General features: G+C 40.9%; 3 protein-coding genes across 5 annotated transcripts in view; 2 read left to right on the forward strand and 1 right to left on the reverse strand.

Annotated features, from left to right (window-relative positions):
• The first annotated feature begins 48 nt into the window (after positions 1–48).
• Positions 49–4,388, forward strand: Ubc6 (ubiquitin conjugating enzyme 6). 3 transcript variants are annotated; one of them, XM_076383630.1, is made up of 5 exons: positions 49–360; positions 1,276–1,356; positions 1,436–1,640; positions 3,047–3,208; positions 3,426–4,388. In XM_076383630.1, the coding sequence occupies exons 1-4, from the start codon at positions 317–319 to the stop codon at positions 3,200–3,202; spliced, it is 486 nt and encodes a 161-aa protein (XP_076239745.1). In that variant the 5' UTR covers positions 49–316; the 3' UTR covers positions 3,203–3,208; positions 3,426–4,388. The 3 variants fall into 3 exon arrangements, with proteins under 3 accessions (XP_076239745.1, XP_076239744.1, XP_076239746.1); XM_076383629.1 differs by having other exon boundaries at positions 3,047–4,388; XM_076383631.1 differs by lacking the exons at positions 3,047–3,208; positions 3,426–4,388 and adding an exon at positions 2,359–2,692 and having other exon boundaries at positions 52–360.
• A 158-nt stretch (positions 4,389–4,546) lies between these two features.
• Positions 4,547–6,773, reverse strand: LOC143182103 (inhibitor of growth protein 1). Its single transcript, XM_076382869.1, has 3 exons — positions 6,137–6,773; positions 5,625–5,828; positions 4,547–5,542 (listed from the first exon to the last, which is right to left on the reverse strand). The coding sequence occupies exons 1-3, from the start codon at positions 6,270–6,272 to the stop codon at positions 4,965–4,967; spliced, it is 918 nt and encodes a 305-aa protein (XP_076238984.1). The 5' UTR covers positions 6,273–6,773; the 3' UTR covers positions 4,547–4,964.
• A 282-nt stretch (positions 6,774–7,055) lies between these two features.
• Positions 7,056–26,255, forward strand: part of Jupiter (microtubule-associated protein Jupiter) — a 48,672-nt gene continuing 29,472 nt past the window's right edge. The window contains exon 1 of the mRNA XM_076382871.1: positions 7,056–7,245. Coding sequence (XP_076238986.1) covers positions 7,193–7,245 — 53 coding nt within the window. The 5' untranslated portion in view covers positions 7,056–7,192. The remainder of the gene's footprint in view (positions 7,246–26,255) is intronic.

Genomic DNA, 26,255 nt, shown 5'->3' on the forward strand with positions numbered 1-26,255 from the left:
TCAAAATATCGATAGACGATCGAGTGCCAATCGGAGGGCCTGTTTAGGATAGAACTAATTTTGAACAACCTATAACGGTATTGTACGGATAGGGTTGGCCTTCGGACTGACAAAAGGCAAAGACGTACGCAGCAGAAACAACTGGCGTCCTCGTGTGTATATGTGAGACGAGGTCGTCGAGAAGCAACCGTCTCGACGGAGCTGTGATAACTTTTATCGGGGTACGAGGCATCGACGCGAGGCTGCGAACGGGATCGAAACGTTCTGGAAATTACTGCTATCAACGATTTGGGAGCGACGAGTCCATTCGTGAGGGATGTCTACCCCCGCAAGAAGGAGACTGATGAGAGACTTTAAGAGGTACCGTGCATCTTAACATTCTTATGTCACGACGACTTTGCGTGTCATCTACCGCCATTGTAAATGGAAATTTGTAGATTAGTGGCCGAGGTTGCGAGCAGGTTGCGAGTAACCTTCGTGCACGGCCAGGATTTATCCTCCATCGATGAGGATCGTGATATTCGAGGGGTTACAAGCGACGTTCGAACGTCATTGTGGGTCCGTCTTACTGAGTTATTATTAGGTGCCTGTGGATCGTTTATTGCGTTGCAGTTGCGTTACGTTCTGGAGTTTCCTAAACATTCGTCGACAACGCGGAGAACATTTTTCTCGCGTTTGGGAAATGCTTATTAAAGTCGCGCACGATTTTCGCCCGACCACGGTTTTGTTTATATTGTGACTTCTATCGATTCTCATGAATATTCTGTTGACTTATAGTAACCCTTTTTGTGCTTTAGTAAACTGAGGTGTATTGCTGACATATTTACCTTTTTTCTCTTTCTGTTTTCATTTATGAATTAAATGCAAGTAAAAGATGTTGCAATGAGTTTCGGTGACATATTGCTTGAATATGTTGTGCATTTGCATAGAGCTCCTACATTCTGCTGCCAGCAATTTGTCTGTCAGTTTGCATAATAAATGATAAATAGATGCATGAGATTACTTGGAATATATGCAGATGCACACATAGAATATTGTTGGAATGTTGTGTATTTGACGGTATTGACACAACATTGAAAATGATGAGTAATCTAGATTTGTACTTTGGATTAGGTTTGTGGAACTTCAGGGGAATAACGTATTTGATTGGTCTTCTATTGAATAAATATGTTCTTGCAATATTGTATATCTATGTCCTTCAACTATAAACAGATTTTTCTTGAATATATTTATCTATTCAAATAAATACTTGCAATGAAATGTTTTTATGAGTAGATTACAAGAAGACCCACCTACTGGAGTGTCAGGAGCACCTACAGACAATAATATTATGATATGGAATGCAGTTATATTTGGGTAAGATTAAGTGATTGAAATATATCATTATACCTAAATTGTCTGCTGCTTGTTTCTGACAATTTCATTATCATTTCAGACCACATGACACTCCATTTGAAGATGGCACCTTTAAACTTACAATAGAATTTACAGAAGAATATCCAAATAAACCACCTTCAGTGAGATTCGTTAGTAAGATGTTCCACCCTAATGTTTATGCTGATGGTGGCATTTGTCTTGACATATTGCAGAACCGTTGGAGCCCTACTTATGATGTCTCTGCTATTCTAACATCCATACAGGTATTATAAATGACCAATACTTTATATCATTCTCTAGTTTAAAATATCAGGAATGCTTATGAATATGTATCACTCCATATACATATACTTCATGTTTAGTGTTTGTGTTTGTGCTGTGATAAATGTCATTACTATCATCTCATAAATGCATAAGCTTGGCACCCCATGTGAGCTGTAAAAAAAGGACCTTTAATTTTAAATAACTATGATAATATTTTTATTTCATTTATGAATATCATTTCATTTGGAATTGGGTAATATAATATTAAGTTTCTCTGTAAGGGCTGCAAATATGTTTTGCATGGCAGTTACTGAGCATTAAAGATTGAAAAATTAGTTGCATATGTTGTATATGTTAATAAGATGAAACATGCTAAATTTTGTCTTGCATTGTTTTTTGGCAAAAGGATCAATAGTGTATATTTAAAACTGCATCTCTGATTTTCAAGTAACTTTCTTAGAGAAACCAAAAAAATTCATAAATTTTTGTCTTAACAGCGGTTGCAATTCAGCAAAGTCTAGTTCATTGAGTACAAAATTGTTTGCACATAATATTCATGTAAAGTTGTGCTTGTAATCTGTTGTTTAACTTACCACAAGTGTATTCCTAATCATCAGTATCGAATCGGAATGTCATCTATTTACAATTACGGCCATGCATCATAAAAAGAAAGATGTTAAAAGCATCGTGTAACGAGTACGACTTATGTGGTTGCAGTCGCTGTTAAGTGACCCGAACCCGAATTCACCTGCCAACTCTATGGCAGCACAACTGTACAAAGAGAATCGACGCGAGTACGAGAAGCGAGTGAAGGCTTGTGTGGAGCAGAGTTTTGTGGATTAGTCGCAGGCATATTCACGATGCTGTTGCAGTATCAGTCAGCCACCTACAGCCATCAAATACAGCGGAGAACGTGCAGCCTTACCAAGGAGCTAACGCTAAAACATTAGCATGTTTCTTCCTAAAAGCTCTATTGAACTACCACGATGTGCAACATTAGACCGAATTTTTACAATGTTGAATAATAAATTATTATAAAATTGTGTATTTATTTATTTCGATATTTGATAACACGAAATTAGTAATATTAAAACATTAGAGTATAATTAATACTTGGCGCTTCTGTTCCTGTGCTACGAAGCATTGTCTTTCACGAGCACAGAACTGTATTTCAATTAAATTTTAGTACTTCATATAGTACATAAATTCACTTATACATATTATATATATACATATATAAATATATATATATATACATACACACACATAATAAATGCATAATTTCACTTTATAGTCTTATAGTTTTCTTTAACCTTGTGCTATTTACGATTAAAATAAATTTCTGTTGTATTTCAGCATTATACATATCGTTGTAACTATTCAAAGTCTAAACTATTTGTTGCAGTCCCTTTTGGATGAACCAAATCCAAACTCTCCAGCCAATTCTTTAGCGGCACAATTATACCAAGAAAATAAGCGGGAATACGAGAAGAGAGTAGCTACCGTTGTTGAACAGTCTTGGTTGAACTTCCAAGAAAGTCATACGGAAGATCCCCGCTGACATTAAGTATGGTTCATTCAATAATTTCATTAAATTCATTCGATCCAATTTTGTATATCATTCTCGAGAATTTATGGCTGAACTATGTTTTCTCGTGTTGCCAAAACTGTACATTAAATCCTCCACTGTTCTACTAAAATTGACCTCTATGTTTTCTAACTGATAACGCTATCTCATTTTGCTACTTAGAAGAAAAAAGACATTTATTTTGAATATGTTTCAGACACATAAAAATGTAGAGCACTGGAGTGATGGAATCGCACTGTGAACTTATGTGATCTTTACCTATAAGTATAAATAAAATGTGTATGATTTTGCTCATTATAATTAGATTTTAGGCACATATACAACAAAAATTTAAAAAAAATAAAAAATAAAAAATACATGTATAAATATCGCTTTACAATATTGATTTACATTAATAATTAATAGTTACACTTATATGTAAGAAGGCCTTTATGAATAATTTTAAAACTGATAAAAAACGAAGTGCTTACTCATGTTCTAAGAAAATGAAACGAAAAAGTAGCTTGTTCTTTTTTCAGCACAAAAAATAATTGTCAGTGTATAAACATAGTACACGCAGTTCAGAGCCATTATCGAATTCGTGAAAGGATAACTACTGAATATTTGTAATTTCCTAATAAAGTAAAAACAATATTAGTAACACTATGTACTATTAGTATCCTTTCATAGTGATATGTTGTTTAAGCAAGAAGTAAAAGTGAGAAGATAGAAATGCATAGTAAAAACTAACAAGTTTTATGAAAACATTTAATTTATATTTTATAAACATATGTTATAAAAAATTTTTTATATGTATGCTAAGTAGACAACTTGCTTGTATCAAACTATTTGTTTTGCTATTTAAGTTCAAATTCAGCTATGAAAAGTAATAGTTTATCAAACATTGTGTATATTATGTACTAAATACAATTTGTATTTTAAAATACAATGTTTGTATAAAGTATATTTTCATTGATAAAAGAAGAAGTGTATAAAACGGAATTGGATTTTCTTAGAGATTCAGCATTTCTCGTTTATACATATACAAATTACTCATAGCGAATCTGAACTATATTTTCTATACAATTATACATTTTATGGACACGAAAATAGAATTTTACCAATGTCGCTTAACATATATACTAATACGGCGATAAGTGCAATAAAATCGTATGCTACATTACAATATGTATTGATTAAAAAAGATATTAACATTAAACTATTTTATTTATGACACAGTTAAATTATATTATAAAAAATTTGTTTTATTTTTTAATACTGCTATTCTGTTTGAAACATGAAATACATGCTTCAATTGATTACAGAAGGTATATATTTTTAATATGCTATTGCTCAAAATATACAGAGGTCTAGTATTTTTTCAAATTTTGAAAAGATAGAAACCAATCATAAAACATATGCAGAAGTAGTTGAAATACCTATTTTACTCTTATTGTTTAACAGTTTCATGTCACAATATTTACAATAATGAATATTATACAAATATAATTTATTTACTACTGTAGTAAATAATTATATGATAATTCACACGCATATTTATACAATAATACAATAATCAAACAGTTTTATCCAGTTCCTCACAAAGCTACCATCTTTTTTCACCGGTTATCACGCGCCAAACGATGTATCGAATAGGATTTTAAAAATTGTACTTAAAATTACAAAATATTTTAAAAGTTCTTTAGTTTGAAGTAAGTCTTCCAATATGTTTAAATTGCTCACCACCTTTCTCCTGCTACGACTTCTCTTCTTTCTCTTTATTATACCTCTCCAGTTCTTTCAGAAATTGTGCTTTGGGTTTCATAACATTTGGCCTGTCTCCTCTACATTTTGGACAGAACCATTTACCTTTTGGCTTAGTACTTAAAGAGACACATGAGAAATGAAACCATTCAATGGGACACAGATCATTATCACACAATATCATCTCTCCATATGATATTTGGTCACAGAGACAATATGTTGGTTCATCAGGATCTATAGCAAGATCATCCTCTGGTGGTGGTGGAGTATCCTCTCTATGTTGATTTTGCTGACTACCTTGTTTAGATTTTCTTTTCTTTTTCTTCCCCGTATTAGCAGTGGTAGTTTTCTTCTGATTACCATTACTGGCATTGGACAAAGAGTTGGACCTTGTTTCTGCCATTACTATCATGTCCATAGCATTAGATGTCTCAACTAATGTGTCTGTCCTTGTTCTCCTTGCTCTCTTTGTTTGTCTCTCTGAATTATTAGCATTGCCAGAAGAGTTTGAGTTAACATTTGCATTTGTCTCACGGGTAGACTCACTACTCTCTTGTTCCTTTCCAAAATCTATAACAAAATTCAAGGATATAAAAGTTTATGAACATTAATACCAATAAGCTATAAAATTTATATAAAGATGAATATATACCGAGATTACGGTAGTCTAAATCCAACTGCCTAGATTTATTTTCTATCAGATCTTGAACTTGCTGAACTATTTGCAGCTTTTCATCTCCTATTTCCTGTGCAGCAATTAATGCCTGTTGTATTCTTAAAAGTGCCTTCCTCTTAACTGCCTGGTCTGTGTCATTTTTTAGGACCTCTTGTTGTTGATCCACTTCACGCAAATATGCTACACAATGCCAAGGAAGAGAAACGTGATTTATAATCGTTTATTAAACCATTAATGCAAAAATTAACATGGCAATACACAAAACTGGCTCGAATCTAACAGTACTGTTTATGTCATTAACTATACACAAATCTTCACTACTATTGCGTTTTATCTTCATTTGTCCTATGCATTATTTTCCTTAAATTCATACTTTACGTTCTCTTTAAGCATTCATCAATTTTCAAGTCAAAAAAAAGGAATATTTATAATGTAAAACGATGACTGCGTAGAGTCAGAGAGTTTATAAAATTGGTTATCATAATTACTTTGACAAGTGGCGTCGAGCTCTCGGAGTCGGGAAACGTGCCTCTGCAAATCATTCGGCAAATTTTCCACACAGTCCAAATAATTCTCGATGTATGTTGCGGAATACAAAGCTTCGACCACAGCTTGATTTAACATGTTCACTCTCTTACGAAGTCCCCTCGACGGTTAAAAAATATAAAAACAATCCGTTCACCGATAAAACCTTCAACGCAGTTGTATGAAATTTCTCAACTTTTCGCACCATTTATACAGATATGTATTATCAATTATCTCACAACTTCGCCAAAATTTAGATCGATCGAATAGCGAGGGAACGAACGTAAACTGTTGTGAGACTTTTTTCAGACACTCCATCTGTGTTTGTCACGAGAGTCGAACATGGCCGCCGAGCCATCAGTGAGTTCCGCAAATTTCTCTGCCAAAAAAAGATCCAAATTTGCCCCAAACATTAACAATTAACCCACTAAAATTCTCTACGAGTGTGTCACAATAAAATACAATCAAATTTCTCTTCTATACGGTCGATTAATACTCTCCTAATAAATGTTTACCAAATAGATGCAGTATATGAAATTCATATTTCAACAAGTGTTTCGCTATAAAAGCAACAAAATTTCACGCCGGTAGTTGTGAGACGGCATTGAGATTACTTTCTTATATATCTCTTTAAATGTGAATAACAATTAGAAAGTTTAGTAATGAAACGAGCTTAACATTCATCATTTATTGTAATTTCGTAGAGTGTTTCAAATATCCCGTATTTTGTATCTCAAAAATTGATTTTCGTAGTTAAACATTTTTTTTTTGTCTTTTTTAGAAGATCGTGTAAATTCTACGTTTATTTTGGTGTGGAATGGAATTCACGATTCAGACATTGATTTGACTAACGCTCTGACGTCACAAGTTGCGGTACGGACTACCAATCCGAGCTTACAACCCTATTTGATTTCGTTCGGTAGAAGAAAGAGTCGTGTTTGGGTCTCGTGTGCCGCAAAATCCGTGTGACGGTTACCGAAAAAAGTTATCGAAGGCTAGCTACCGAAGGCAGCAATAAGATGACGTCCACGGGAATATTCCAAGGGTTGTCTGACGAGAAGAAGTCCAGCAAGTGAGTAACACATTTGCATTCATGGGTTACTATTCGCACAAACATCGTGTGCTAGACTTGTGCCCTTTTCTCATCCAGACCTAAACCTAGAAGGTTTATTCGATTTGAATGCCTCGAAGGTAAAAGTATGAAGAAAAATTGTTATTCGTGAGTGATAAATTCCTTTATCGAGAAATATGTTCATTAGTAAGTTTCCTGTGGTCGTGAGATCAATCGACACTGATAAGCAGAGTTTTACCATTATATATTTTTATTGTTCAGTCTTTATTTGCCGTAACTGTTTGGAAAACTTCTATTTAATGGAAAGCAGAACGATGGTTATTAATTTGTGCGAATGGGAACGAAAATAAAGGGATGGCGTCTTATTGGTTACTGACTTTTTTGTTATGCTTGGTGCGTCAGTTTGAACCGGTCATAACCGGACAGTACGGTAGGCTTTTCGCTTCGTCGGTGTTTTGACAAATCGTTACTGCATGGGGTTAAAAAATAAGTGTCTAAGATTTTGAGGATTTATTGAAATAAGTGAGGTTAAAGGCAGATGTAGCAAACTCAAAATGAAATTCTTTGTTCAAATTCTATCTATTGAGACAGATGTTCGTGAACGCAATGATTTTACTATTAAATTAAATTACTATTAAATAAGGGTTGCATAGGAAAAAGATTAATTTTAAAGCTTAAAGTCACGGACTTATTTATTAACATCTTGTAGAAATTCATATTTCTGAAGATGTTGAGACATTAAATTAGATTTGATTATTCTTGAAAACAAGGTCAACTTGTAAAAGTTAAATACGTATTTTTGTGTAATGATCATTATCGCTTTCAGTTTCATTATTTTGATGTTTTTTGAATACTTGAAGGTCGTATTTTGTCTAGAATCGTTTCGTGTTGTTTATGATATGTTAATTGTTTCACCTGGAAGATGAAAGAGTCGGTAACCTGTAGTGCACTTGTAAGTGCGAAAGTTTGGCAATAGATTGCGCTAGCTTAACTCTTTCGTGTGGAATTATGTAAAGAATTCTTGAATATTTTATTTTTCAAGGCACATATTGAATTAATTGAAAATTTGCGTAGTATAAATTCTACAGAAAATTGTGGACGCTAGAATTATATATTAATTTTGCTTCCGCAATGTAAGACAATTTTACGATACATAGTCTGAGGTCTTTCCTTAGACACACACAAATTAAGCGTATAGTAATTAAGAAACCAGGCTCATTTGCATAATCTCTTCCTACTTTCTAAGGTCTTTGTAAGTTTACTCAGATTAGTATCACATTACAAGTCTGTTGTTTCCAAGAAAAAATACGTGGTTTACCGCAAAGTCTAAAAACATTTTAAAGTCAAGTTTCTAATGAATAGGCGCCAATTTCCTTATATAACTTATTAACAAAAGATAACACGGAAAGGGCACTACACCACGTTTAATGGGCGTCATAAAACTATTCTACAATTCCTACGTTCTATTTTATATCATACAAACACGTAATATTTCATTTGGAGGATCGATTAGAACCACCGGATATCCTGCAATAACGATAACTGAAAATAACGTGTGATTAACTATTTTCCTCCATGCGATTCGAAATATCTCAGTTTTTGTTTCCTTTTCATGGAATTTACTTTTCTTTTCGAGCACATAATCGCATGAGAAACTCTCGTTACGGATGTCTTCCATTCGCCATGAATATTTTAGCGGAATGCGAGTGCGAGTGCGAGTAATACGCACGTTTTCTGTGAGACGCACGAGTCACGGCCGTTTTCTGGCTGACTCATCCGACGACTTGTTCGTTCTGTAGTTCCTAGCGTGCCGTATAGAGGCGTGTACGTTTAGGCCCCCGAACCTTCGTAATTGCATAGCTTACGATCTGTACTCTTGCCCACCCTTTGTTCTTTCTCTTTCCGTTTCTCTTACGCCTTTTTACATTGTCCATTTCTACATGACCCTCACCATTACTTTTTTTTCCTGCTATTTGGACACACCGCCGTGCATGACAATAAAGGGAATTCTGAGAATCGCATGGTCGCCGAAGGCTCTTTGTTTACTTCTGTCGATTCGTTCGAGAATATTCTGAAATATGAATCACTGGGGGCCCTTTAACCTTTCGAGGACATCTGTGCGGTGGACGGTTCCCCCTTATTTCGCGTGTCATTATCAAATGTACAGGGTGTTTCAGGGAACTTGAAATTTTGGAAGTCAATATTTTTGAGAAAATAATACGGAGTTTAATGGTACGAAATTTGTCATTTAAGACTAACATAACCTAAATTTATTTTTTGAAAATGTGCTAACAGTACGATTTCTTGAGACACCCTGTATATTTAAAAGAGTCTTTCTCATTAATTTTTTGCTCGTACTGTTTATTATCTCCCATATTATTTTTAACAAGATTCACCTCGGAAATAAACCCGGCAAAATTCGAATCTTCCATTTTTGCATGGACACCAGCTTGCGCGCGCCTAGACCACAGCGCTAGTCAAAACTCAATCTTATCCCCCTTAGAGAAAAATCCCAACACCAGAATTCCTCATTCATTCAATGTTATTAATCATCTAAAAACTCAGAAATAACTTTCTACGCCCATTTAATCCCTCTATATTCAATATTACGACCCACATCTAATTTCCTAGTCTCTTCTGCTCTACTCGCTGCAGCTTCCGCTGCCCAGCGTAGTATCCCAGCGCACTTCCGCTTCGTATCTCTCCAAGTGCAACCCGCCCAGTGAATCCTCGCGCGAAGTTCCGATTAAAAATAAAAATCCATTGCGATAGCAGACAAGCATACCCATCGTCGACCGAAAAGACCGTTCTGGAAGTACTTTTTCCGCGAATTTGGTTGGCGAGTCGCTTGAAAGGCACAAGGCCCTCGCCTGTCGCGTTGGCGCGCGCGCGTTCACGCTCACAATCCAAGGAAACCGGCTTAAGGCACCGTGCACACGTGCACCGGCTATCGTTCTCTCCCTACGCAAGTTTGCGTCGACTGTGTCGATCTCTTGGTCGTCAGTGGGATTTCGCGATTGTTGGAACACGGTTCCCTGTCGTGTTTCTCGCGTTTTTAGAGGTGGCGCCTCCTCGTGTTGCGTGCGTCAATTTCCCTACGCGGTTTCCATCGTTGTCTCCGTCCCTCGCGATCGGCAGCGTGCTCGCGCGACGAGGAAGGGAAGGGAAGAAAAAGGAACACGAATCGAGTGACCCAGCCTCGACTGACCCACGGCGTAGACGGCAACTGTAGGCGCAACACCGGCGCGGAATTGTCGTGGTTCCCAGTGCGTTTCGCAGTAGTCGGAGGAGAATAAGCTTTTTCACGGGCGATCGGAGGAAATGTGGGCCGGGCAGGACGACACGCAGCGGTTTAAGACCAGGTTCGTGTCTGGACATTTTTCTATGCGAATATTGCGATTACTTTTAGATTAGGAATCGAGGGATTGTGCAATGCGCGATATACAGTATTTCTCTGATATGAATCTCTAATATCTAGCGTTTCCTAAATTAGTAGCTTGAGTATCTCGAGTCTCAATTTTTCTTCAAATTTGCTGTCTAAAGATACGTAATCCTAGCGTCATGCAGCCGGCAAAAAAATATGCTACACTCTAATGCGCCTTCTAAGTGAACTGCCTCGACCAATCGCAAGCGTGGAAAGAACATGTTGGCACCAATTGTAAGTTGCGTTACTGAGAATGTATTTGTATTGGAGCGCGAGAGATTTTTATTATTGCTGTGTGGAGATATTAATTATTGTTTATATCGGGGAGATACTGTAGCCTCGAAATGCCTTTCTTCTTGAGAGGGGGAGCAGGTTCAACGACCTCGAATCGGTAGATTGCAATTGCAGTTCCGCAAGCGTGATAAAGTTGTTGAACGTTCTGTGATCACGGGTCCACGCGTGTGCGTGCGTGTCTTTGCAGGATCAATGTGTCTGACAGTATCCCAGCCTGTTGCTTCCTCGTGCTCTGTCTTACCGATAGAGTACGCTCATTCCTTCTAGAAAGGAGTCCCTCCTTTTCGGGGGTTTATTTTTCTTCTGCTCTTTGCGTTGGTCGAACGATATGATTAATACTGGGATAATTGTAGGGATTGTTTGTCACCTTCTCTAAATATGTAAATAGCATATGTTTGCACGGTTATTCAACATGTGTTTCTTGGAACTTTCCAGCAAAGGAAACGTGTGTTATAAAGTTTGTATGTCATGTTGATAGACACAGTAACGGTCCAGAGACTCTCCCTTGCAAGTGGGACATGCATCCTTGCTATATTTTATATTTCTTTCGATGCACTAAAGTAGACACACTTGAAATTAGAGTAACTTGGAATACAGAGTGCAGCAACATAATCTTGTCTCATAATACTCCTGAACAATTGGTCCTAGCGGGATAAAAAATGTGCATTAAAAATGTACTGAGATGCCTTTAACTAATTCTCTTGATTTCACCAGAATCTCTTGTGCAGTAAATCATCCACGCGGAAGCGACTCGATTCGTCGCGAAATCGCAGCAAGCAGTCCTCCTTGGGGCGACAAATTTCGATGCTAATTACGGAATAACCGAAGGCCAGCTTGCGAACTCTCGCGGAAAGCTTCCTCGTGATTTTGTTCGACTTCCCTGTCAAATCGTTTCACGATTGCTGGGGCCGATGAAAAATTCGTTGGAATAATGGTCCAGCAGGCTCAAGGCGAGCAAGAATTGAGCCTCATGGGGCTGGGCCCCTTCGAGTCCAGTTTCTATTTCTGCGAGACGCGCGAACGTTTCGCGAAGAACGTAGACGCGTCGTTTCCAGACAGCATACGAAACTGTACAAAGGTTAATGCCAGTGTAACGAGAGCAACGAGTTACCGGCCCAGTAGACGAGCCTTTTTTATTCTCGGTCGTTTCGTTCACGAGCGCGAGTCACGCTACTCCTCGGCTCAGGAATTTCGAATTCCACGCTTCGAGAGCTGGACGATTCTTTCGAACCCGAGAAAAAGGGGGAACAAAAAAATCGGTAACGGGAAAACGTGCAGATGCGGTGGTCTTACGTTCAACTTTTAATGCCTATTATTTCTTCAGTACTATTACTTCATATTTATACTTGTATCCAAAGCAGAGTAATTTAATGGTATCTGAGTTCAACTCAAATGGCATTACTTGGTGGCAATACTGTGTGTCTGCCTTGCCACAAGTCCAAATCGATTGACCCTGTATCTGTGAATCATACTGATAGGGAAGTAAACATGATAATGCGCGCAGATGTAGCTACATTCGTGAGCTTCCTCGAAACCAGTGATAAGGCATTTCTTTGTGTAGCTCATGTCCACGTGATCTGGCTTTAAACAAACCAGTAGCAAACTATAAACTGCAACTACTCTAAAGGGAAATATCGAGGACTTTTTCCTCCGTGCTCGTTTGATTATGCTAATATTAGTACAATCGATGCGGGCTTTCGTTACACAAAGCCGACACAGGCGAGGCCCGACTATGCGATAACACCGCGCGGTTCGTCGTGTGGGTAGAACTCGTTTTTGAGCAAGTCCTGGCACCGAGAGCATGCATGTGACCGGATTTCACTGAATATAATATTGAACGTTCGTGAAGGAGCACGCAAGTGTGCGTGTCCCACGTTTTCGTACAGTGTCTGATCTCTCAGAGAGAGGTGGCACGAAACGATAACTGTTTTTTACCTTTTTGAGCAGCGGAATCGACTGGCCTGACTGGAGAGATTTTGATCAGTATTAAAGCAACTTTGTAGCAAAGTGTAGAAGGTGAATTAATCAAAACGTAGGTTCTGCCTTGCATTCAGATCAGCTAATCCTGAGCCATCACTATACTTGTTAAAACTCGTTCACAGAAGATTTTCCATGTTTCTAGTTCGCCAATCGAGGGTCATCCTGTTCTCCATTCACAGTATCGGTCGTCGACCCTTCGCCACTTGGCGCCTCGCAGTTTTTCGACGTCGCCCGCGCCTTTTCCCCCGGTTTCCTCATCCGTCTGCTCTAATTGCCGCCAATCTCGATGGCGAAGGGCCACTCGAGCGGCCCGAAAGCCACTCGAGATAATGCGAGTCGAGTGGTCGCGTCGCGTGGGCGTTTCGCGCGACGATTCCTTTCTCGTTCGTAGTCGGATTCCTCAACGAGAGATCGTCTTATCGGCCCGTTGCCTGTCGTATTAAAGGGCACAAAGAGTCTGGGCGTCAATCTCGCTCGGCCAAGGCGTTCCCTTGATTCGTTTATCAGCGAGCCCGTCTGCGATCGCCGCGAGCACGGGACACTGATAATGAAGCGATTCTGCGAGCTGCTTCGTCGAGCTTCCATGTTGGCGCGAGTGTCGCGACGTGGACACTTGCGTTGCGAATTTATGCGAGATTGGGCTTAGCTTGGATCGCGAGGAGAGATTAATCTTGAGGGTTTATCGGGGATGATCTGGGCAACTGTTTTGTAGGCAGTTTCCGTGAGGTTATACGCTGAATAAATTTCCTAAAGTTTCCACGTTGAAAGGTGTCCCGAGAGATGAATAATCCAAGCGTCGTTCGAATAGATGCACCTAGATCATTCCACCACGTGCCTAGCGTCATTCCATAGATAGTGGATCTCGTCAAGGTTACTCCGATCGCAGGAAACGCGGCTAGGTGAACGCGTGTATCCACGCGCACATGAATGAAAACGATTTCCATTCATTTTCATTATTTTTAATCGTCGTATACTTGTTCGCCGGTTCCCAGGGTGTGTCGCGTTTCATCCGATACATCGGCGCGACATGCAGACGGGCACGCAGAGCAGACGCGTGGTCGTCGGTGTCCTGTTGCAGTGGGAACGTCGCTTTTCTCTTGCGACTCGTTTCACCGATCTCCGCCGCGTAGTATTCTCGTGTTCCGTTCTCATTCGACCGGTTTCAAAAGTCCCTCGTCCCTGGGAGAACCTCGATGAATCGCGAAGAACGTTTTGGGCTGACTCTATACTATGTTGCAAGTGTGCCATGCGTTCTGATGTCCTCGAAATCTTGTCAATCGGATCGTGGGTTAGTCTCATTGAGGATACTGGCACAAACGTACTAGTTTGTATTTCTTTTTCGGTTCTATCTGTGTTAAGTTCCTGTTTCTTCATTTCTTCACCTGATTAATATTTCTTCATTTCTTCAATATTTCTTTTTCTTTCATTTTTCCATTTCTTCAATATATCTCTCAATATTTCCTTAATATTTCTTCAATATTTCTTCTCTTCATTCCTTCATCGATTTGATTGGTCGATCAGAAGCTACGTGAACACCACTTGACGCTATCGTATTGCCTCATAAGTGCTCATATTCTGATGGCTGCGAGTACACGAAAGAACACTTACATAAGTGCTTCCAGCGACAAGTTCAGAACCACCGTATGCCTATCAGCTCGGATTTCCTCTTAACCAAACCTCCTAACTGCAAGTGACCGGTGAAAGGTTTGTGGCTATCTCTTCAGAGAAAGGCCTAGTCAAACATTACCATGTTGTCGTGAACAATAGCAATCAACGTCCATTCGCGAGGACATTGTAGCTGCTTATCAGCGGTAATTGCATTCAATCCGACACGCTGTTAGAGCTGCCAAGTACCTGCTCGTGAACGAATTCACCAATAACGTCGCGGGACCGTATGAGAATGGGAGATCGTTCCACCCTGGACGATGCAAAATGTGCCTTCGATGCGCATGCAAATCCGCGGGCTTTTAATATTCCATCTGAAGTATACGCAGCCAGGCTGCGAGCGCGCGTGTTAGCACGTAATCGTACGATCAGCCGTGGCCTTCCTCGAACAAATAGTTTTCCATCGGCCATTGAGCTTTCACGAAGAAGAGTTCCCTGCTATTCGATCCCGATGAGGACGATCGGGAAACACACTTTGCTAGGCCTCCTCGCAATGAGGAAGAAATGCTGAATATTTCACGAGCACGTACGTAACTGGAAAAGGACGTTCGTGAGGTTTCTTATGGACATAGCATCTCGTTTTGTTATTTAACGCAAGTTTCATGGTGGTCGATTTGATTCCAGGTTTGATAAGGTGTCTTATGATCCACGTGTGGGGTCAGAATATTTTTAAGGCTGATTTTTGACGATATTTTTATGTGCTCGTAGAATGTTTAGTGCCTGTTAGGGTTAGAATGCTCAAGCAGTCGAGGGTATCATAATTGGAATAGGGAAGCCAGCATTGTTACTCCATAAAGCAATTCTGCAAGGCAAGTAGCTTAATGAGCAAATATTCTGATATAGAAAGCACAAGCATCCAGGTTCTACTATTAACTTTGTCACTCCAAGTCGCACCACTTTCACAGTTCTTCCCTCAGAATTCTTACAATTGCCCAGAATTTTAATGCCTCCGTCATTCATGGTGCACCAAATTGGATAACATAGAATTCAATTAACGAGCCACTCCTCGGTTGGAAACACGCCCATAGAAAGTACGACGAAAGAAAGCACGTTGTTTGCGTTTCTTTTCCTCGCGACACTTTCCTCTCATTCTCGTACGAGCCATCGAAGCAATCATCCTCGAAACGTCCCAGAATCGACTCGATCCACTCATCAACGTTGGTATTGCAATCAGAATCGAAGTTTCTCGAAAAATTCCACTTGGTTTTTTGCCGATCCCCTCGTGGCTCGAAAAAATCGCGATGCTTGCGCAAAACCTAATGCATCTTGATTGCAGTCGAGGAAAAACTTTCAACTGCGCCGCGTTCCAGCCTTTTCTTGCTCGGCTCCTCTGTCGTTGATTTATTTCGCGGAACCTCGGCCAGGTGAGCTAGGTGAAATTGGAGGAAAATGGTCGGCGATCGGCTTCCACTGATAAACGAATATCCCTGTTTTATTAGCATGCTCGCTCGGTTTTGCTGGCGTGATTACCACAACGTGATTACATTAGATCGACGTGGCAGTGTTTTTGCGTTATCACTGGACGACTGCATTGTTTGCACCGATGCATGCCATCATCTCTCCCAGCCCTTAGATCCGCGTAGACGCCCGTTCTCGATCGCCTCGACTTAATTGCTCGCTGATTGCGACGTAATGGCAAACTCGTGTTCCATTTTCAGCGCGTAACCGTTCCTTGATATGTCAGCGGTCTACGATTAACTGAATCTGAATCTTGTCGGCTCTGGCCTATCTAGCCACCGCTGTATCCATTACAGGAGAAGTCTCGTGCAAACATGACCTGAGTTACGGGATGAATACTCAGTACTTCTGAACAAGCTGTACCCAACAGCTTTCGCTAATAAAACGACTGAGGAAATTGCTTCATAGGTTTGGAAAGGGTATCTAATTACGCTGGGATATGCTTATTTGTCGACAGAGAATTGTTATCCAGGGAAATTGAGCCAATTCGGTGTTTATGACAATAGACAGTCCTGGACTAGGGCTAATGAAATATTCTAGGACTGCTGTATTATAATGAATTGAATTCGATCCTTAGATTTTTGTAAGCCAATCAATTAAGACTAAACTCAAACAGAGATCTCTCCACACAGAGTATGGAGCTGCCACAGAGTTGTAACCTGAATTCCCGAAGCGCAAAAAGCGTAAGCGCGATCGTACTCATCTCTTTAATCGTTTCTTTTATTCGTTACCTCGATTGCGTCTACCTCTGCCTTCCTTCGTCATCTATTCCCTCATCAGCCTTCTCGAATCGAAGGCACGAAATGGTGCGCTAATTGTGTACATATCGCACGCGAACGAATAAACGGAAGAAGGATACGCGGGAGGCCGGAATCATGCTTCGGCGTGCATGCGATTTTTCGCAGTTTCCTTGACCACGCTCTGCTCTGCCAGCGGATAGCCGTAATTCATGTTAGAAATTCAAGCGCGTGGAAGTACTTACCGTATGGATTGTAATTGCTCTTTTAATTCGGAGGAAAGAAGGTACTCTCCGTGGAGATCTAACTGGTTTTCTCTCCAGTCTGACACACATCGTAATGCTTACTTTAGAGCCGAGCTACACAGATTGTAAATTGATCAACTTCATGAAACCAATAGTAGAGGAAGTTAGCATTACAATACGTAATGCTACCTACGTTAATATCGATCATTGGTAGCGTCTCCAAGATGATGAATCAAATATCTAAGATAAATACCCTCGCGAATTTCTTCTTATCAAGAAGCTTTCGTCGCGAAGAAATTGTTATCGTTCCAGAAATACATTACATGCTTAGACGCTCGCGCGCAAGTGTTACTGATAGGCTCGCTTTCCATCAATCGCCTTTGAATAATCGATAAGGGGATACACACGACCGGTCGAATTATAATAAATTATTGTGTACACACAAGTCGAGCCGACACACGGGGGGCATGCATTAAGTATACGGGGCACGCTCGCGATTACGGTTCGGCGGTCGTTTCCTGGGGATAGAGGATATTGAACGTGAAAGGCGGTTATCCGACGTCGAATTGATATTGACCAGTATAGGACACGCCATGTGAGCGTGTGTCCATTCTGTGCTTTGGGAGTGTGGGGATTCTAGCCCCTGTGCGTGTGCTAAGTGAATTAGAAGATAAATAGAATCGATTGAAGTACTTAGAAATATTAAATTTAATAAAGGACGGGCTTCTCAGCGCTTGCACGCAGATTTACTAAATAATATGTAGGGTAGTTTGGTTGAAATATTTGTTTTTTAGTATTATTTGATAGTGTGGATCCTGTAATATCGACCACCATTCATTTCTTCATTTCTTCTCTAGTACTACATTTCTTCATCTCTTCAATTCTTCACTTCTTCATTTCTTCATCTCTTCATTTCCCAACACCACTATCTATTTAGTGTACTCTATCAAAATGTCAATGCTTTCCTTCTGAATACAATATGTATTCGCTAAAAGTTCATCGTTGCTTCATCCCTCGAGGGTGTATTCTTCCGTATTATACTACCCTCTAAATATGCGTGTCTTTGTATGTCATCTTCCAAGTGTGTATGTGTCGTTTTCATGCGCGTTTTCACGTGCCGCACGCACGCAACATTCCGCAAGGTTTCACGCGTGTTCGGTCGAGTGTGCGACCGTGCACTTAGCGTTCGCGTGTCTCGGGGCTTCGTGCACGTTCATTCCATCGACCCGTAATGCATTCGCGGTCTGGAACATCTGAAACCACGTTAACGCTGCGAATTATTGTTACACGAGGGAGTGGGTGTCGCCCGCGGCAGGAAATTCAAATACAAGCGCGAATTTACCCCATCGAATGTAGTTCAACACGCGCCTGAATGAATCCCAAAGGGATAATACTTCTTAAATCATTCTAATAACAAAATTTCAATGCTAGAAAACTCTTCTCTTCGACTATTCTCAAGAATTCATTCATAAATAAAACCTCGACTAACAAAACCTCGCGAATACGATTCGTTCCACTTTCTTCTACATCGTTCCCCTTATCAGACCCGCATTGCAATCTCCTTTACGTAACTCAAACCTGTCCATAGTGTTATCACGGGGAGGATTAATAACCCCGCGCAGAGGACATCGAGTCCCGTGGCCCCTTGCACGATTTATTATTCCGCGGATGGGGGGCAAAAATCCAGCGACACGGAACGGTTTTATTAGCGTAAATAGAAAATAAAAGGCCAGTCGTGTGTTTGGTACCGTGGCGGGAACAGTCGTGAGCATTAATCACACACGTTCCTAGGAAACGTATCTGCCTCCCCGCGGTTGATCATTTTGTACCGCGGGTCACACACTGTTCCTTATACGCGAACTTTCCACCTAGTTATCGTAACTGTAAACACATCGCCGTGTACGCTCTGAAAATATTTCATCTCTCGCAACAGGCCGACAGAGCACCAGCTGAAAGTCTGGAAGTGGCTGTTCGGGGCACGTGCAAGCTCCTGCAACAACATCCCTGACGGCCTGAATTATGCTTTTAGCGCTGCAAGCTGGGCTAATTTTACGTCTTGTCATTCTTTTCGGCCTATTCGATGAGGACCTTGAGTGGGTCGTAAACGGGGTGGTTGAGAGGCTTGCGTGTACCACGTGCTTTTGTTCATTTTTAGGAGTTTCTGCTTCGTGTAGTAGGTACATAACTACTGTTACACGTGATGTACAGTAGTGGCCAGTTGCTAAAAATACTATTTTGTTATGCAAATGAAAACTTGAAGTAGAAGGGAACTGATATTTGTTAGGTGGTGCAATTTCAGTGGCCATTAGTATAGAAGTATTCTTTCACCCTTCGTGTCTGAAGCCATCTACCAACAGTAATTCACGCCTGACGAGCTACATCACTTAGGGATACGTAAACATCTCAGAGTAATAAATGATAAGCGTGACCATGATTATGCTAATGCACAGCGTGATTCATAAACTGTTCCAGATCGAATCGTGGACGGGATAGCCTGCAGCACACGTGCGCGTACATGTACCTTCGCGAAGACAGTAAACGCGCTGGTTGTCGGGGGTTCTAATACATCACGAGCTCTAATTAAGAGCATCAAGCCGTGCTCCCTTCTGGGCTTTATTAAGATTTCATCGTATTACATTGTTTGTTAATCGAGAGAAGTGGCCTGTGGGCCGATGTCCCCGATGAACTCTTCGTTGCCATACTGTATATACAAAATTGGACCTTTTTTATTCGTTTTACTATTTTTAAAGACACAGCATTCCCCTGCATTTTTCTGCTCTCGTTCAGTCACGTATTCCGTTTTCTTCAGTCTGGAGGAGGCTAAATCAATCGAGCGTTACTACAACCTCGTTTTTTTCTTTCTAGAGTTAACACCGCGCCTCGATCCCGAGGCGCGATTATCGATCGTTTTAGAGCGATCCAGGAGCGAGGCCGTTTCTTTGTAGAGGAAGTTCTTGACAAGGAGCTGAAGCAGTCGTGAAATCTTAGCCTCGCTCTTCTTGCGAGCCATGCCCTCGCGATCCTATAAACGATAGTCAGAGGATCGTATAAATTTCACGATTCCGTTGCAGACCACGTCCGCTAAATACGCGTACCGCTTAGAATATTCTATTTCGCCGAAGCGGAATGCATTTTCTTCCTTTCCAACTCTTCATTTTTCTTCTTCTTTATGAAGCACTTGACCAGCTTTCTGTTCATTCGTGGCCCTACAAGGAGTATCCTGAGAAATATTGTCGTGATGTTCCTCGAAAGTGGGGTGAATCGATCGAACACCGTGACGAGGAAAGAAATTCTTGAAGAAGCTAGTCTTCCTGTTCTGAAACTTTGTGCCTCACAAAAGAGCCCCAGTTATGTAAGATTCGTGTCTGACGCCAGTGTTTTCATCGCGTCGATACGATTTCTCCCTCGATGATTGATTGTGTGATGAAACATTATTATCCTGCAGAGCCCAAAGTCGTGCAAGGTTCCATAACTCTTTTCCTACTGAAATTTCGAAGTCTCTGAGGTCTCTAAAGTCTACAAGATTTCTTCAATTTGAAATATTTAAAGTAGTTCCACGGAGGAAACTCATGCAAAGTCTTTTCTCAGTCTGAATTTCAAGTCTTCGAAACTAGTTATGTCAACCTTTCTCTAATTACTTAGAAAAGTAGTGCAAAGTGGAAGCTGAAACGTTCAAGTTAATAAATTTCAGATGTCCTCAAAGTGTACGGAAATTTGCTCTGGAAATTACAGAGGAGAGACACTGATCCGTCTGGAGTTAAGAGCGAACATCCTCTCGGAGAATTGCTTTTAGAATTTCCACGGTGAGGGAACATAATCGTTGTTTTCAATATGAAACGCGTACCTTTCTAGCGATCTACCGCAATCGCGGTAATTTCTATCGCGTTACTTCTCCCCATGTGATTACTATCACCTTAATAATCGGTCATGGAACCTGTGCCTATATTATAACCGCTCACAGCCTGTTACTAACTTATATTTTAATTGTGTTATTAACCGTGTAACCCCTTGTTCTTCGTTCCTAAGACGTGTCGAATGATCCATTAAAAATGAAACCACCTGGATAAAATATGCAGCAATATTTTCTAAAAAATTGTCGTTCATTAAAAAGTCGGCAGAATTAAATACAGGAACGTGAAGCTGAATTAAATAGGAGCGGAAATTAGTTTATCTTCCTCCGCATGGAGGCACGTTCCAACTCATCTTATAGTAAATTAGATAATTAGGGTAAATTTTCCAGTCCTGTAGGCACTTCATTAGGGCAGCGAGCTCAGAGATTCGCCCTGCGGAAGTCGCATGAAAATCAGTCTCGCTCACCTGGTCCGTAACGACGGGAAACGTTCTAATTGCCAGCTGGGTATCTGCACCGAGCTACCTGGCTGCGTTTCATCGCCAGTCGAGATCGTCGTCTTCGTGTTTAATCGAGCGGAATGAGACAGAACCACTGCGACAGCGGCCAACCTCTGCTCGCCTATAGTCTGAGCAGAAAGGATTTTTTATTCTGAGGGTCGAAGCTGGAGAGGATATGTCACTTTCCCTCGTTAAACGAATACTATAATTTTCTTCCTGGATATTAACTTTTACTATGCTGTAGACAAGTTTATCCATGAGACGAGTGAGTCTAGAAATTCGATCGATTTTATTGGAATTTCGAGACCATCCTATGCACTCTGACTCTTAATTTGTACAGACAAGAAATGTTGATGCAACTGCGTTCACAGTTCGCGATGCCCGTCCCCTATCAATTTCGCTCATTGTTGCTGTTTATCGAGCATGCCGAGGAAACTTTTAGCGAGGCTCGTAACACGGTCCACGTAACAGTGTCCCGTGTTATCGTAATTCGAGAGGCAGCAGGAAGCGGCGAGCAAGCCGAACACTCGACGTTGATTACGAGAAACTGTTTTCTATCCGCGGTGTGCAACGATCGAGAATGACACGTGGTCGGTCGGGTATCGCGTGACACCCTCGCACGCGCGCGCACCGTTTCGCTTATAATTATATCGGACGACAATGGCCTGCCCCGTAATGACAATAATACGGCCCGCGTGTGTCCGATTTCCCTAAGTAATATATTTTCAGCGGCCGCCGCCGCCGCCGCCGCGGAAATAACGACTGCTGACACACGGAACGGCGATAACAGGCCGACGAGGGGTTGCGCCGTAAAATGCTAGCCTGTCGTGTTGATATTACGACGACCTGAAAATGGCCAACTCGATAACGCTTGCGCTCGTTTCAGAAAGGGAGGTGGGAATTGAATTTATGGGAGAAGTTAGACGATGAAAATTAAATTAGAGTCGATCGATGGTTAAGAGACGATATTTCTTTTTTCTTCTTTTTTTTTCTTTGTTTTTCTTTGTTTTTTATGTTTCTTTGCGTTATTAGAGTTCTTCATTTGCTGTAATAATAGTGACTCTGTCGTGTTTCGAAGAAATGGAAAAAAAGTTAAAGTCAGATTCAATTTCTTACTATTTACCTGGAAGCATCAAAGGATGTTTTAAGAGCGATAGTTCATTTTGCTCCGATTGAGAAGGCGCAGACCCAGTAATCAAAGTTGGCGCTAAGAAGTTGTAACCGGGCACTTATCTGTTGACACAGATCGGCAGAACTGCTAAAAGCATAAGTTTTTATCGATCGATCCTCTCGTTACCAAAGGCGATAATCATTAAGGCCGCGAGAGCCGCTTGCTGGACATTAAAAGTCTCTTTCTGTAGCTGATTCTACCGTCAAGAAGGCAGTAACTGTAGGATGGAGTTTATGGTTTCCTACGCGGCAAATTGCTGCGATGTGGTGGCATGCCTGTGCTCGATTCCCTTGGAAATATTACAAAATTTCTAAATCCTCTTTAGCGAATATTCCACGGGAGAGATTGAAATCTTCATCTCCATATTATGAATTCTATTTTTTTCCCGAGAGAATGGAAAAATTTCACTGTTGAATCTGAACGAAGACTGCTCCTTGCGTAGAATCGCGATCATAAATTAAACAGCAAAGACAGCAACTGTACTTTGTTTCTCAATGCTCGATCGCCTTTTAATTTGCCGAGTAATAACGTTTTATAGCTACTTTCTCAGACTGCACGACTCCGCTTCTTCCTTACTTATCTACACGTGTTCTTCGGCGGATTATCAGAAACGATAGCATCGTAATCGCAATAAACTATTAATGGTAAACGGTAAATGCACTAGTTGGATGCCACGGGAGCAATTATCGGCGATGCATAATGGGCCAGGGGATAGCAACACCCTGTTTCCACGTGCAGTTCCAGCTTTAGTTGCTTCTCTTTCGCTACGATTTAATTGGGATCTGATAATCGACGACGGATTGCCTGGTTATTTAATTCTCCCTTCGGAATAGTAATCACGAGTGCCTGCTCTCTGTCTCCAGGTGCTTTCTGCTCACCTGCGATCCTTGAATTTGATATTTTCACCGAGCCTTAAGCCACATTCCCACATCTCCAACCTTCGATCGGTTCAGCACACAAGTTTTAATGATTTCTTGCTAGAAAATGCTTCCTTCTACTTCTCCAAATAGATGAACAAGTAAAATTCGAGTGCTGTAACTCAGATACTGGAACGAATTGCATTAGAGTCACATGAAGCGTGGTAGGAGAAGGGCGACGGCGTTCTTCTTTCAGGAAAAAACTTCATCCAGCGTTCGACACGCCACGTTGCATCACGGAATGATCCTCTTCCCGCCTAAAAACCAGACCGTTTCGTTTCTAAGCGAAAAGAAAGAGGATCCGACTGGTGAACCGTTGTCTGCGCGCGTTTTAGGCGTGTGCCAGCTTATCCAGGGAATCGTTTTAAAGCAAACCGCTGCGGTCGAGACGCAAGGCTCCCTTTTCCTCCAGGAAAGAGAGATGATACCACAGTCGAAACCACATTATCACGTGCCACGTCTGCGTGCTTTCTTGGAATTCAGGAACACCGCGAGAGGAGGGCATTCTTGATGTACGACGACTTTTCCGCATTCGTTCGTGGAATTTCCTAGAGCTTCTTGGGATGCTGGCTAGTGGGCGATTTTTCTTAGGATATATTGAATTCAAGTAGAGTAATTTCAGCAGCCTGTTCAGCTTTTTCTAGATTCCTCCACTAATTGTAAGTGGACTGGTGCTAGAGAAAGATTACTTTCGAGCAGATTCGAGGTATTAAATTTTACTTCCCACTGGCCAGACGCAGGAAAGACTTGGCGCGCGTAGACGTTTCGGTCAGTGAACACCTTTATGTCGTTCACACTAGAGCTTAGCCGATATTTAAGCTAGCGCACGCGGCATTACATGCTCGAGACTGTTCTGTTTTTCGCGGTCAACACACCTTCGTGCTTGCTTAACCATCCTCTCGTACGATATTACAGAGCTAGGAGGTAATATAATAGTTGAGATTTTCACTCTGGATTATAGTTACATGTGACACAACCATCGTTTGTTCTCCTCAAATATTGAAATATTCAAAACTTTTAGTATCCAGTTCTTCACAAATTTTCTACATAAAAAGTAGATCGAGTTAAGAAGGTAAAAAGATCGCGTTGCCACCGTTTCGATTTTTGTACAAAACCACGCAAAAACGGTCGTGGAATTTGGCGTTCCCTCGAGAAAGCGACGTTCTCCTCGATAGTTTACGCAACAGAGACTGATCCCTGTTTCCACCTGACTCGAATCGACGTCGACAAGATCAAAAACCGTCTCGATCTTAAGATAAGGGAGGCTTCTATTTCATTGTAATAGTTAGGAACAAAAGAAACAGGCGTGGTGAAGATTACTTCAGTCACTCAATAGCTGGAATGAAATTAACGGTACTGGAATTGGGGAGCAACGATCGTGGCATATCGTATATTGCGCAAAACAGAATAGGTCTATTGAGAAGGCTCTCCTTTGATCGTGTTCTTCGTTTTTCAAGAAGAAAGATGAAATTCGATGCTTATACTAGCGAATCATGCTGAGTTATATCCTACTCACTCTTATTTCACAAAAACCAGTCTGCCAATCAGTAAACGATGATTGCAACCTTCCTTTGCCTGGTAGAGCGACTAAGATGAAACAGAATAGTATTATCTCTTTCAAATTTAATTAATAATAATCAATTGAGTCACAATTTATCTCGCATAATTATTTAGCAACCCCAATACCAGAATTCAACAAGCAGCCACCCAGAAACTGCTTGCACAGATTTTCTCCCATCATCCATAATCACAATATAAAGTGTCTGAAATTGATGTCCACCGAGGACCACCATTAACGTCATCAGTCCCTCAACAAACCACCATCCACGGCTCGCCAGCCATCCTAACACCAGCTATCTAACGCTCTTCTGCCATCAAAGTCTATTGCCGCCGCCAAACGCGGGCGACACTGAAAACCAGCAATTGGTTTTCTCCCAGAAGCAAGAGACCGCGATGCACTCCGTGATCGTTGTATGGTTGTACATAAAACGATATAATGGTATCGGGGGGAGTGGGGGCACGAGGGGTCGAGTCGAGTTTCACCAGGCATCAGGAGCCACGGCGTTATGTGTTCCTCTGACGGAGGAGGAAGGGTGCATCGCGTAGTTGCATCTAATGACGTGCAACACGCGATCCACTTGCTGCGAAGAGGGAGGGAGAGAGAGAGAGAGAGAGAGGCGGTCCATTGCACCCGCGGCGAAAAGAGTTCTAATTTGCGGTAACGCCGAGCACAGCTGGCCTCGAACTCGATCGACCAGAGAAATTCCGAAAGAACTGACTGCCAGTGCTCGTTCGACTTCTTTGATGATCTCGTGACTGGATCGTGGATTAGGTGGTCATTTTTGGGATATGAGATAATACTGCTATATGATGCAAGATAGTTAAAATAGTATGCAGCGAAACAAGACACCAAGATCTAGTTGTAGGAGTGATATTCATAAAACTGGTTATTCGAGAACAAATCATTAGCCATTATACAGATTGGTAACCCACACCAATGCTATTGTAACATCAGTACTAGAGAAGACTAAAAAGACTATGGCAGATCGATCTGAGTGAAGCGTAGGAGGACTCACTAAAAAAGTCCTCATCGTGTTACTAAGGGAAGCTAATTGGATCCTACGCCAGCGTATTAGCTCAGAGAATCGATGAATTCTAATTGTCGATGTATAAGAAAAACGAGAAAAATTAGAGATGTGTTTACTCAATAAAGAAAGTCTCTTAAGTGTAACATAGTGCGTTCCCAGGATTATAACGCCTTCGTTTTAT

This window comes from Calliopsis andreniformis, chromosome 8 (assembly GCF_051401765.1).
Source record: "Calliopsis andreniformis isolate RMS-2024a chromosome 8, iyCalAndr_principal, whole genome shotgun sequence".
NCBI classification, from domain to species: Eukaryota; Metazoa; Arthropoda; class Insecta; order Hymenoptera; family Andrenidae; genus Calliopsis; species Calliopsis andreniformis.

Excerpts from the sequence above, each read along its gene's own strand:
- Ubc6 (XM_076383629.1), top strand. The coding sequence starts at position 317 with ATGTCTACCCCCGCAAGAAGGAGACTGATGAGAGACTTTAAGAG. Across the intron at positions 1,357-1,435 it reads TGGAATGCAGTTATATTTGG|ACCACATGACACTCCATTTG; the intron begins GTAAGATTAAGT and ends TTATCATTTCAG. Across the intron at positions 1,641-3,046 it reads CTATTCTAACATCCATACAG|TCCCTTTTGGATGAACCAAA; the intron begins GTATTATAAATG and ends TATTTGTTGCAG.
- LOC143182103 (XM_076382869.1), bottom strand. The coding sequence starts at position 6,272 with ATGTTAAATCAAGCTGTGGTCGAAGCTTTGTATTCCGCAACATACATC. Across the intron at positions 5,829-6,136 it reads GCTCGACGCCACTTGTCAAA|CATATTTGCGTGAAGTGGAT; the intron begins GTAATTATGATA and ends GGCATTGTGTAG. Across the intron at positions 5,543-5,624 it reads TTTAGACTACCGTAATCTCG|ATTTTGGAAAGGAACAAGAG; the intron begins GTATATATTCAT and ends ATTTTGTTATAG.